The 13,310-nt window shown below is 32.6% G+C and overlaps 1 protein-coding gene across 2 annotated transcripts in view; it reads left to right on the top strand.

Moving 5' to 3' along the window:
* The window catches only part of rictor (rapamycin-insensitive companion of Tor), a 143,887-nt gene extending 137,599 nt beyond the window's left edge, over positions 1-6,288 (top strand). For both annotated transcript variants that reach the window (XM_035355016.2, XM_035355017.2), the window contains one exon: positions 5,828-6,288. In XM_035355016.2, the coding sequence (XP_035210907.1) occupies positions 5,828-5,896 (69 nt within the window). In that variant the 3' untranslated portion in view covers positions 5,897-6,288. The remainder of the gene's footprint in view (positions 1-5,827) is intronic.
* The last annotated feature ends 7,022 nt before the right edge of the window (positions 6,289-13,310 follow it).

The following is a 13,310-nucleotide window of genomic DNA, read 5'->3' as shown; positions in this document are numbered from 1 at the left end:
TATTTATATATCTTTTCTGAATGAAACATTGGAAGGCATGTTAACTGGGCTTTACTGTATTTTCTCTTTTAATATATGCAGTTTTCAAACACATCGTAGTCTGGGTCACAAAGTATTCTTCCGAAAGAAACACAATTCAAATAAATGAAATCAAATTCTGGAAATTTTATATTAATAAATATATTTAAAATGTTGAGTTTGAATGAATGAATAAAAAATTTTAAAACGATTATCTGATGCACAATGTAAAAAGGAAAATAGGTTGCCATTTATTAAGAAGTTCACCAAGTGAACTATTCTTGGTGCAACCTGAAAAGATAGTGCCAAGATAAATTTGTGAATTTCTCCTTAAATTTTTCACTAAATTTTACAAAATTTAATATCTAGGCATAATTTGAGTCGTAGAATCAAAATATGGAAAAAAATTGGCATATTATTTCAGAAAAAGTCTGATTTTGTGTCAAAAACCTATGTTAGAACAATGCTATATATAAATCCAATATATATCCTTAAGTCACTCTTTCGAGACATCAGAAATGCATTTTGAATTTTGTCAATCAGCTCAGTAGAACGGGAGATATAGAACTGTTTTTTCTGCGCAGTGTACATGTCTGAGAACTTTAGGAACATTAGTATAACAACTGCAAATCATGCTGCTATGCTTTACCCAGTAGTTGAATCATGCCTTCTGAATGATGTTTTAAAGACATAGGAAAGATGCATGTTGAATCGAGAGTATGATTCTGCACAATATATGGTAAAGGAAAAATTGTTAGAAGAGTTAATGACTTTTATAAGAAATGAAGTTGAAGCGGAAGAACACTGTGTTTTCGAAAAATCTAGTTTTGCTTCATGCACAATTATGTCTTATAAAGTTAAAAATTCTGTCTCAGATTTATATGTTACTGGTATACCTACCTTGTGTCATCTTAATAAGATGACTCAGTGACTTTTTTTTTTTTTCCCCTTTCTTTTCTTTTCTTTTCTTTTTTTTTTTTTTTTATAAAACTCACAACAATCAAGGCTGCAAAGAAAAATGCTTGAATGTCTTTCTTTGAGAACAGGAATAATCAACGAAAAAGTGCTGTCTGATATCTTTGAAAGTGGGACGTGTAGCGAACATATGCCGTAGTTCTGTAAAGTGTATCATTTGTGGTCAAAGGTTCACTCTGTTATGTCCAGATTTAAGTGGGAAGGAACTGTCTAAACCAGAAGAAACCACAAGATCTCTTTTTACTTTGCAATTATCTCCTAAAATAATATACCATATATTTGGCATATATAGTATATTTTTCATATATAATTTCAACTGCATTTATTAATTTTTAGGTATATTCACCATATAATACACCCCCCCTTTTTTTTAGAAAGAATCCTGAAAGATACACGTGCAATGGTTTTATCTTTTGAAGTCATTTGTTCGAAGATTTTTTTTGAAGTGTTTGAATTATGATATATTGAAATGACAAGCAATAAAGGGAACAATAGGTGTGTGGGAGTAAATGCTTGGGGGAGTAAATAATTTTGCAAAGGGGGGTGACTTTTATTTAGTGCAGATGGGCACTAGAAGATTATTCTAGGTTTTTGAAAAAAGTTCTTACACAAAACAGAAACCAAAATTTGATAAAACTAACATAAAGTTCAGAAAAAGAAATAAGAAAAAAGATCTAGTATTCTGAAGCTCTGAGAGGAGTTAACACTAACATGGGCTTTTTTATAAAATCAGAACCAAATTAAATTGTTTAATAAGGCTGGATACATGTAGTAAGCATGATTACAATTTTACGGATATATATAATCTCCCTAATCTGCTGTTTTTTTCCTTTACAATTTATACAAAATAACAAAAAATTGTTTATAATCTTTCCTGGATCAAGCAGATTTCGAGTATAAGAGAAGTATAATTTTAGTATAAGGGAAAATAGAAAATAATCTAAGAAAAGTATAAAACATTATAAATCACTTAACATGTCTTTAGGGGATAGTGTAACAAGATTACCGTGTTTCTGAACCACACAGTAATAATGCACAAAAGCCAAAACTTATTATATTTAAAATAGCCTAAATTCTGTAATTTCTGTAAATAAAAAATAGCCATTTGTTCATAATATAGTCCAATTCTTTTGTGGCTAAAAAGCAACAACAAGCATATGATACAAATTTGATTTAGCCCTGTATTAGTGCTACAGGGTATTTCAGCACTCCAGCACAACTGTTGTTAATATATTCACTTAATGGTGCCCCAAATTCCAAACTTTATTCATTATTCTAATGATTTTTTGACTTATAAGGGTGATTTTATTGCTTTGTGGGGCTGTAGAATCCTCCGCACGAAGTGAGTAAGTAAACTTCGAATAGATGTTGTCTATTTTGCTGAATTCTTTCAATATTTGAACTATTCCCTGAGGCAAAATTATCATATTAGCATCAAGCATTATGATATGGTAACTGATAAAAATTCTCCAACAGAAAGCCAGAAATACATTTTTATAACAGTGCAAAGAGAGGTGTTGATGTTGTTGGTCAGATGTGCCCTTGTATGATGTGTTCAGAAATGGTTGTAGATAGCCACTTAAGATATTTTTCGCAATGCTGAATATAGCTGGTGTTAATGCTTGTGTAGTAGATAAAAATTTATGAAAATAAAAGCTGTGCCACTTTTTGAAAAAGTTGGCATTGGATTTAATACAAGATCATATAAATTAAAGGGAAGAATTGAATCCTTTTCTGAAATAAAATTTGAGACCAAAGCTCATGTTTCTTACAAATTAACATACACTCAGTTTTGTCTAAATTACAGTGTCAAAGCCATCATTCTGAGTTTCCAAGATTAAACCAAAGAACATTTTTTATACTTGCAAGAAACTTCCTCCCACGGAACATTTGATGACACTAAAATACTGCTTTAATTGTTGTCCACAGAAGCTGCAATATCATGATTCCTTACCAGTAATATTTAATTTTTACTGATATTTTGTATATTTTTAAACATAAAATGAATGGTTTCAAGAACCTAAATTCTATCTAAATTGTTAATGTTACACAAACAATATTTTTTCCAACTTAATAAATGAAATTTTAAAAAATTGAACTAATATTAATACTTTTCATATTGTAAAAGTAAATTAAAGCATGTTTGCCATTTAATAGCTTCATATACTTTAATTTCTTATGTTTTATGCTTATTTCTGTTTTGGTGTGTGTTTGTGCTCTGTCGTACTAACAGCGTAAGAAAAATAGACATATTAATGCAAGGATAAACTTGCAATGTAAACAAATGTATCTTGGGAAACAATAGTGTAAAAGAAAATGCCAAAAAAGAAATAGATCAACTAAGTTCAGCAATGTCTCTCAAATCAAAATGGCAAGATTTTTTAAACCTGTAAATGTAGAAAAAATCAAAATTTCTAGTAGGAAAAATAATAGCAAAATAGTACAAAATTCAAAAATTAAGTAAAATAAATATAATTGCTACATTGTACAGGAGGGAACAAAACTATTTATGGATAAATAACAATTTTCAAAGCACTTATTTAAGCAATTTTAGTAAAATGACCTAAAGGTGATGAATTAATTTAGAATTTTTTAAAATTACCTGACGTTAAGTAATTACAATTAAATACAAATGGAAAGGTTTTTGAAAATTAGTGATATAATGGAAAGAGGCAATAATTCATTTCACAAGTCATGCTGGTAAGCTTCATAAATGCTAATGTATTTGTTGAGTGGTATGCATTTTATAAAAGAGTTTACAAGTAACAGAAATGGGAATAAATAGTTAAAGTGATATGAAACAAAATTCTCCTTATAGAGCACTTTAAGTTGTTTAAATGAATTCCAGTCCGTTAGTTAGTAAAAAAAGCAAAACAGATACATAAATGCTTATGTATCAGTTGAGTGGTAAGCATTTTAGAAAGGAGTTTACAAGTAATAGAAATGGTAATAAGGAAGTTAAAGTGATAGAGAACAGAATTCCACTTATAGAGCACTTTAAGATGTTGAAATAAATTTCAGTCCATTAGTTGGTAAAAGAAGTAAAAAAAAAAAAAAAAAAAAGAGTTAGGGAAAAAATTAACAATCCTTTAAAAAACATTGCTGTTATGTAAATTGCTTAAAAAAAATTTGTTTATGTGCACATAATCCACACATCACAGGTTTTAATGAAAGTTTCCGCTCCTGTAAATATTGTCAGTGCAAACACTTCGTGTTTTTCCATGCTTAATCATATTTTAACAAACGATTTTTGGCATTTGAAAGGAAGAGACTTGCTTTAGAACATCATGTTGTGAAATTTGTGAAAAATATCATAAGGTGTCTGAAATGAAACTATCATGCAGCCAGATTAGAACCATCATTTACTTCCAGTTGTGTTGCAAAACATCAGCTACAGAATGTCACCAAATCATTTGTAGAGCTTTAGGTACTAATGTTGTATTACATGACACTGTGAAGGTTTGGTATAAAAAGTTCAAGAACAAGGACTATGTCATTCAAGAAGCAGTGTGCTCTGACCAGCCTACTGATGTTGATGAGGCCTCCTGCAAGAACTTTTGGAAGAAGATCAGCATTCAACCACTTGAGAGCTTGCTAAGGAGTTAGACTTGTCCATTAGTCGCAATGTGCATCACAATAACTTGATATGCAAGTCCAATTGCTGGGTGCTGCATAAGTTGACTCATGCCGATAAGAACAGGTATGTTTGGTCCTCCACTAATCTGCCCAAATATCAACGCAAGGACAAAATTCTGGACCAGGTCGTCACTTATGATGAAAGGTAGATTTATTTCAACAACACAAGCTGAGTTGGTCTGCACCTGGTGAGCCTGTTGGCAGCATCACAAAGAGCAATTTGACTAACATAAAAGATCGGGCTTTGTATCTGGTGGGATTCCCGTGGCATTATCCACAAACAGTATCTGAAAAAAGGTAAAACCCTCGACAGTAAAAAGTGTACAGCGAGATGCTAGTCTGTGTTGATGTTGCTATTAAGGAAAAACTTTGAACTGAGTTCTGGCGCAAAAAAACGTAATATTCCTTCAAGATAATGCAAGACCACATGTGTCTGCATTTATTGGCCGGACTATGTATGGACTCAAATGGGATCTTTTGCCACACCCACCATATAGCCCCAACATCGCTCCTTTGGACTTCTACCTTTTTTCACACCTGCATCTACATCTTGCTGGTGCTATCTTCCATTCTGTACAGGATGTCCAAAATGAAGTTAATCTTTTTTTTTTTTTTTTTTTTTTTGAGTTGTGCCCACCAAGTTTCTGGGCTGAATGCTTTGAAAAACTACCAAAATGTTGGCAGAAAATCACAGATTTGGGTGGTGATTACCACCCGCAATAAAGGCACTGCTTTCATGTTTTTTTCCTAACTTTATTAAGAATGTTTTTTTTTTTTTTGGGTGGAGAACTTTCGATACAACCAGATATAATCTAAAGTTTATCCAGCAATGTTAATAAATTTACATTTCATTGGATATATCATTCATCATTTATAAGTTGTTTTATTGAATAATAAACTTCTCCATTTTATGTAGCTTACATATTTATGGGCTGTACTCTGTGGATTAAATGAAAAAAAAATATAGCATCTTATTGCTTTTCTATTTCAAGTTTTAATACATGCTTAGTTTAATTTAATAAAGATTCCAAGGCACTCACTATTCATTTCTTAGTATATGGTATTAAATCAGAGTTCTGTTGTATTTGAGTTATAATGTATTTCATATTCAATTTTGGTAAGTGAGATTCTTCTTATAGTTGTTGAACACATATTTTCTATTTGTTGTAAGAGTAAATAATATTATTGTTTCTTCTAGTTGCAATGGGAGGCGGAAGCCATCGCTGGTATTATTAGTATGCCACAGATAAGTACAAGTGAAGTCTGACATTCCTCGCTGTATTTATTTATAAAATCATGTTACAAGTACCTAGTCTTCCCTGTCCCATAAATTAAATGTATGTACATAATAATATATACATATGTTGAACAAATTATTTTGGTCCTTGTACATTTTGTTTTTATGTTGAATAATGTAAGAAGTCAGTGATTGAGAATTGATGTTCCTTCATCCATGTGATGTCTTATTAGATATTTCCATTGGTTTTAAAAGCTTTAAAATGTGGCAAGTTGGACTGTTGACTCTTCATAAGATGTTTTATAAAAAGAATTTTATTTTTTGATATTTGTTATTGTAAAAATAAGAAAGAAAATATTTATTGCAGGCTTCAGATGAGTTGATATATTAGTTCTGAATGGAATAAAGATTTTTACTTCTGATTTGTTTTGTTTCAAATTTTATTTGTTTAATTACTTTTAAAATATATCCTTTATTCAGGTTATTAATAATTTTGAATCTTCAACTTTTATTTTTAAATAGACTTTATTTTTCCTTTCAAGATTCTAGTGCATTGCTAACAATTATTTTTAGAATTTATGCTATATAGATCTTTGCCCTTCTCTTGAATTATAGTTAATTTTGCTTACCATAATTTATTCTAAGTAGATTTAATGATAATTTTACATGTTACATTTCATCTGAAAAAAACTGTAGTGAAAAAATTTGTGCAGTTTGAGATTCTTCAACTCTTTCAGCATTGAGTTCTTTGATGTTAGATGCTGCTATGGATTTTGCATATACTACAACAAAACACACATTTAATGAATTGAGTGCCAATTTCCAATGCTAAGTGTATTAAAAATGATTTAATAAATTTTGACCTGCAACAATTAAAAGAAAATTATGTATTCCATTGAATATTCATATTATTCACATTAAAAATAATAAATTATATCTTTTATGTATAACTCTCATTGAACAGAGTACTAGAAAACATAGATTATTTTTATTAATTCATCTGATGACTTAATTCATTACAGTATCTCCCTCCTAGTACAAATTTGAATTCTAATCATAGAAATGTTTCATTGTTGAACTCTACTGGGCTAACAATTAGCTGTTTAATATATTTTAAAAATCCCTTTGAAATTGCAGTAGAATATAAATGCTGTGAATTAGATTTGTGAATTGAACATATTTGCAATTCAGCAACATTAGGGTTGTCAACCATCCTTTTTTTGGAAAGGACAGTCCTTTAATCAGCTTTCCTGTCCTTGTCCCTTTTATACAAATATTTTCAAATTAAAATAATTAAGTTCTCATTAGTTAAGCAGACCAATTGTTTGTTCTCAACAACTATTCAAACTGCTTCTGAGTGATGGTAGTTCTATAGACACCACACTGATTATTGAAATATATTTATTGTTCTCATGACATTTTATATCTATATTCAACATAACCATTACTCTTCTACTAATTTTTCCAAACGACATTTTTCATTTCATATCAAAAATCACATCTTGTGAAATAAAAATTAAAGTGAAACATTTTGGAAAACCTAGCTAATCCTAAGCTTTTGTGCCAGGAAACCCACCACCACCATCACTACCTAGCTAATTCTTCTGCTTTAGTAAAAAAAAAAATATGGTGAAGATAAAACATATGTAAAATGCGGGATAGCATTTGGGTCCGTGACACTTAGCCAACGGGACACTTAACTGACACCAGTTAGCTGACATGACAGTCAGTCGACACGGACAATTAGCCGACATGACAGTTAGCCGACTCGGACAATTTGCCGACACAGAGAGTTAGCCGTCTGGACATTTAGCTACAGACATTTAATCAACAGGACACTAAGCCGACAGTGACATTTAGCTGACACATACCCAATAATTATTTAAACTTACTATAAATTGCAAAATTTCTCTACTTATCTATAAGTTCAATATGTAAGTTATTTTTTCGCATATCAGTAAAATTCATTTTTCGATTCTTAAAGATCTCATAATGTGCTTTTAATTATTGTGTTAATTTAGCATTGTTTGATATGTATTGTGCTGTTTGATGTATATTTGCCAAATTGAAAAAGCGCTGAAATTTCTCGTTGAGCAATATGAATTAAATTTCGAAAGGACAAAAGAAATTTTTTTAGCAAAGTACGGCGGTCACTTAATTACATTTTAATATGATCTTAAAATATTATCTGTACAGTGTCTTCATTTAGTCAACTGGGTTCTTTTGAACACCTTCACATCATTAATAATTTTTCTTGTTCTTAATGACATTAAATTTCCAATCTCTTCCCAAATGCTTTCAAATTTCTAATACCTTTACATTTCTTTACTATTTTACTCAACACATCATGTTACATTCTTTCCCTTACAAAATCGTTTTGCTCCTCCCACTAATGAAATTTCCTTTCCCTGTCATGAAAAATATGAATAATGCAATAAAAATTATTGTTATTCTTGAATTATACTTTTTATAGAAACATATGGTCACGAAGGGTTAGTTTCGAAATATGTATTATTTTGTTATTAGAAACAATTTAAAAAAGGGAATTTTTAAGACAAGCAAAGGTATAAATTATTTGTGACCACTATAATGGGCTTTTCATGTCACCATTCTTGAGATAAAAATTCTGTAACATTTTATTGACCACGCCTCTCACTTAAAATACTTACTTAGGTTAATGTTTATAGCACTAAACTGGTGCATTATGTTTAATTTAGAAGTAAAATATTCTTTAAGGTGTTGTTTTATTCATAACTGAATACATTTTGGCAAAAACTACATTTTTCACTCTTCATATATCGAAAACGTTGCTGATACAAAATTTCAGATGTGGGAAAATCTCCAAAGAGAAATCGGAGGATGTAGAAGGAGGGACCATAATTCAAGTAGGACAGAGCAAAGTGATATATCCTGAAAAGTCACCGTAATGTGGTGCCATGTATCGATGCTATACTTAACTAGATTAATCATGTAAGTAGATAATACTATTATGTAGTCTGTTTTGAAAGTCGCGATGTGTAATTTTCAGTATAATATGTTATATTAATGTTTTTCTTATAAAACGTAACTTTTCTCAATATCTGTTAAAAATGTATAAATTTTCATTTCATTAATTTAATTTTTTTCTCTTTCATTCCTTCTCTTTCTCGTTTTTGGTTTAGCTACATGGTAATGGGCAAATTTTTGGTGCCCATTTTCCTGAGTGCATTTATAAAGTTCTAGCTTAGAAAGGCAATTTTCATTGGGAGAGATTGGTTATATATTAAGTAAAACAGTCGTTCTATTTCTGTTAGGCCCAACAGCGGCCGAGCAGTAAAGTCACTGAACACTGGCAGTTCGGTTCGAATTTTGAATCCTGCGAACGGACAGGCTGCATGGGTATTTTCGTGGCTTTCCTCATGTGTAACATGTATGCGAGCCAGTTTTCCTTAGAAAGTCCTCCACGAAGGTATCCATCCCCTTAGGCAGGGGTTATATATTATCCCTCTGGCTTTTCCATAATTACACTAACCAAACCTACTTCTGGCCTCAGGCCACGAGGTACGAATTCCCATGCTGGAGCTCTATCCCAGATTAATAAATATGTGATGCCTAACGTGTAAATAGCATTTTAGAAAAAAAAGTAGTTCCAGTGTGGTGAGGAGTAGAGTGAATCACTCTACTTCCTGGCAGGAGAGGATATTTCATTAGTGGGAGGAGCGAAACGACTTTATACAGGAACGAATGTAGTAAGATGTGCTGAGCAAAGTAGTAAAATGAAGTGTGAAAGTATTAGAAATCTCTCGTTCCTTTACTCAGTTACTCCTTTACCACCTGTTAACAACTTCCAACTGTCAGGTGCCATCACGTCAAATTATTAGAAGCTGGTAACATCGCATTTACTCGCGACAATCCGGCGATAAATATATGGATTGGATAGAAATCTGAAAGCATTGGGAAGAGCAACACTCATTGTCATCTTAATGTCTTGTTGGCTAACTCTCCATGTTTGAAAAGTGTCCTGTCGGCTAAATGCCCTTTCGGCTAAGTGTCCATGTCAGCTAACTGTCCTTGTTGGCTATATGTCCTGTCGGCTAAGTGTCCATGTCGGCTAAGTGTCCCTGTCGGTTAAGTGTCCTGTCGGCTAAGTTTCCACAACCGATAGGATCTGCATGCAGTAATTATCTGCTAAAGGCCAAAAGAATAGAAAATAATAATAATTAAAAAAAATCTGAATGCTTTCAGCTTTTACATTATGCCCAAAATGACATTCTTTTAACGTTTTGTGTGTTGCCTTTGTTTATTAAATATCCTGTTCTTCGCACTTAAACCATAAAATTCAGTTCAACAGATATATCGCAAAATAATTTTAAAATGAGCATATCTTTAGAATTTCTGAGACACAGTCTTGCATGCTGGAGATCAGAATGTTTTTTTTTTTTTTTTTCCTCTCTGTATAGTGTTGCCATTGCTTGCTTTGATATTGTTGAGTTTATTAATAAAAAATTCATTAAAGTTTTACAAAATATGACATAGATTATAAAACAAGTTCCAAATTTGGGCTTCCAGATGCCTATATTCTTGTGGAAATGCACTAGATTCAAAATTTGATGGCTCTAGGTACCATTGTTTTATCACAATGTGAGAAACATACATGCATTTATGCAGATTCTTCATTATTTAATTTCTTTAAACATAATGCAGGGCTCTAATATTTGGTGGCAACAATTTGAAAAGTGAACCGACATTTATAGTGAACCAACGCAAAATGCCAAAATGAAAAATAGTAGACAATTTTTTTTAAGGTTCTGAATAAAAAATTGCATTTTATTACATGTATCTTCTTTCAAATATTGTTGAGGCTGTAGTTGAGTTAGCTGAAAGATTTCTTTCAGTGTTGCAATTGTCATCACATTTGATAGTATTTTTCCAGTAAATATTATCTCTAAATACCCCAACATTTTGGCAATTAATTTGGTGCAGATATTTTCAGTATTTTGAACAACTTCGTGAATAAGCTTAAATCTCGATATGCTGAAGAATTTTTTTGTCTTTCGAGTTCATGAATATATGAAAAAAATAGATTATGCTGAATCTCTAAGATTGTTTGAAGACCAAATTATTTTTTCTTTAGCAATTACTTATTTCAAATACTTTAACAAAAATTCTACATTTGGCAGATTGTCAGCACTAACTCTGTTAAATGATTCATTTCCAGTATGCCAGATATTTGTTGATGTTATTGAAGATACAGAACTAAAAGGAAAACTGGATATGAATGTGAATGACCGTTTTGATGAAGTAACATTAATTCGAAAACGTTATGAGATCCTAAACATAGTATCAAATGGCACATTATTTTAAAAAAATGCTAATTTTAAATGTATGAATATTTAAAAAATAGTTTCACATTTGTTTTCATTTCCTGCAATATCAGCATATAGTGAGCATCTTAAGTTTATAACAAATAATTAAATTCTTGGGACCATGAATGATTGTGTGCAAACACATATGTGGGTTCATGCTCATGATGAATTTTCAGAACATAAATGGAGCCATATCACTTAAATGCTTAGATTATTAAAGCAAATCAATCTATACAAAGCAGTATGTTATTTTCAGTATACAGGGTGATTCGTTACCAGACCGACAAACTTCCAGGGTGTGTAAGCATATGGAGATGACTTGGAATCACATAGGAATGCAGGGTCGCAAATGCCGTATTTGCGAGTTATGGTGCAAAGAAGCAGAGAAAAAGCATAGAAACAGCAACACATTAATGAGGCAGAAAACATTTTATTGAAAGGTTACTACAACAGGTGTTCAAAATTATGACCAGAAGTCATCAGGCAGGTCTGGCAATGGCGCTGCATAGAATTCCTTATATTCTGGAAGATTCCTGGCATGTCACATATACTCCTGGCAGCTACAGATATTTAAATGATGAAGATCCTCAACTGAAGAAACGGGCGTCTCGTATATCAAACTCATCATGTGACCTTGGAAGAATATGTCCATGCACGATAGATCTGGTGATTTGGCAGGCCAAAGAATCAGGCCACCAGGACCTATCCACCACTGTCCAAAGATTATGTTGAAGCGTCGATGGACGTCAGTCGTGTAATGTGGAAGAGCCTTGGCATGCTGGTACCACATGGAGCAGCACAACAATGGAGGAACATATGCCGTGTCAAGAAGTTCGGACAGGACTTGTTGCAAGAAGATGAGGTATGCCCTACCGTCCAAAGGACTGGCCAAAAGGTATGGTTCAATGAGGTAGTCTCCAAGAATGCCAGCCTAAACACTGACCGATAAACACTCTTGAGCTACATGTGGTCGCGTATGATGAGAGTTCTCCGAAGCCCACACATGGGCATTATGCTGATTGAAGGCTCTCTCACGTGAAGTATGCTTCATCTGTAAACAATGCATATACAGCAAATGCACTGTCCTGTTATGTCTGTAGCACTCTGTTGAAGGAACCATGTAGTAAATGTTCTCCGAAGTCCACAGACTCTAATAATCGGGCACAATGAAAATGGTATGTGCTAATTTGGTTTGCTGCGACTATCCTCCAAAGAATGGATTGAAATAAACCCACTTATTGGACTAACGTTCGAGTACTAGGATTGTCTTCTGCCAGAGGTAAGACCGTCTCCTCATTGCCAAGTGTCCTCCTCTTTCGCTGTCAATTCATTGTAGCTCTCGTTAAACAACCAGCCTCACGTAACCTTGTATTCACACTTGTGAAGGTCATGTGATGTGGAGCATGCCTGTTCAGGTAACGTTCCTGATAGAACCACCGAGAGGCATGCTTGTTACAATCCACAGCTCCACAATCAGGATGCCGACCAGTCTATTGTTTGAATACGCATTCAATCCTACTACCTCACGACAAGGATCGCAAATGACTTCCAGATCGATCGCTGTTCATGCAACCTTCTGTTCAGCGCCATCTACCTCAATACTGATGGGAGGAATCTTCCAGAATTTAAAGAATTCCATGCAGTGCCGCTGTCAGGCCTGATTGATGACTTCTGATTGTAATTTCAAACGCGTGTTGTAATACAACCTTTCAATAAAATGTTTTCTGTCCCATTAATGTGTTGCTGTTTCTGTTCTTTTTCTCTGCTTCTTTACACCATAGCTCGCAACTACGGCATTTACAACCCTGCATTCCCATGTGATTCTGAGTTGTCTTTGTACTCCCCTACACAGGCTGGAAGTTTGTCGGTCTGGTAGCGAATCACCCTGTATATTTCGTAATTACTGCATGGTAACCACACATTTTGAAGTTAATAAATATAAACTAGAAGTATACAATGAAATTTCTCATGGTGACCATTTATCACAGACAGCTATCTCTGGTAGTGGAAGAAGTTTTGAAAATACAAAATTAATGTCAGTATCAAATATTATCTCTGAAAAATATTTTAACAATTTGGTAACAATAGTCTAAATTGAG

The sequence above is a fragment of the Stegodyphus dumicola genome, chromosome 4 (genome assembly GCF_044657685.1).
Source record: "Stegodyphus dumicola isolate Sdum_Otavi_A_Nest chromosome 4, ASM4465768v1".
In the NCBI taxonomy this organism is placed as follows: Eukaryota; Metazoa; Arthropoda; class Arachnida; order Araneae; family Eresidae; genus Stegodyphus; species Stegodyphus dumicola.
This window is presented reverse-complemented; position numbering and strand designations above follow the sequence as displayed.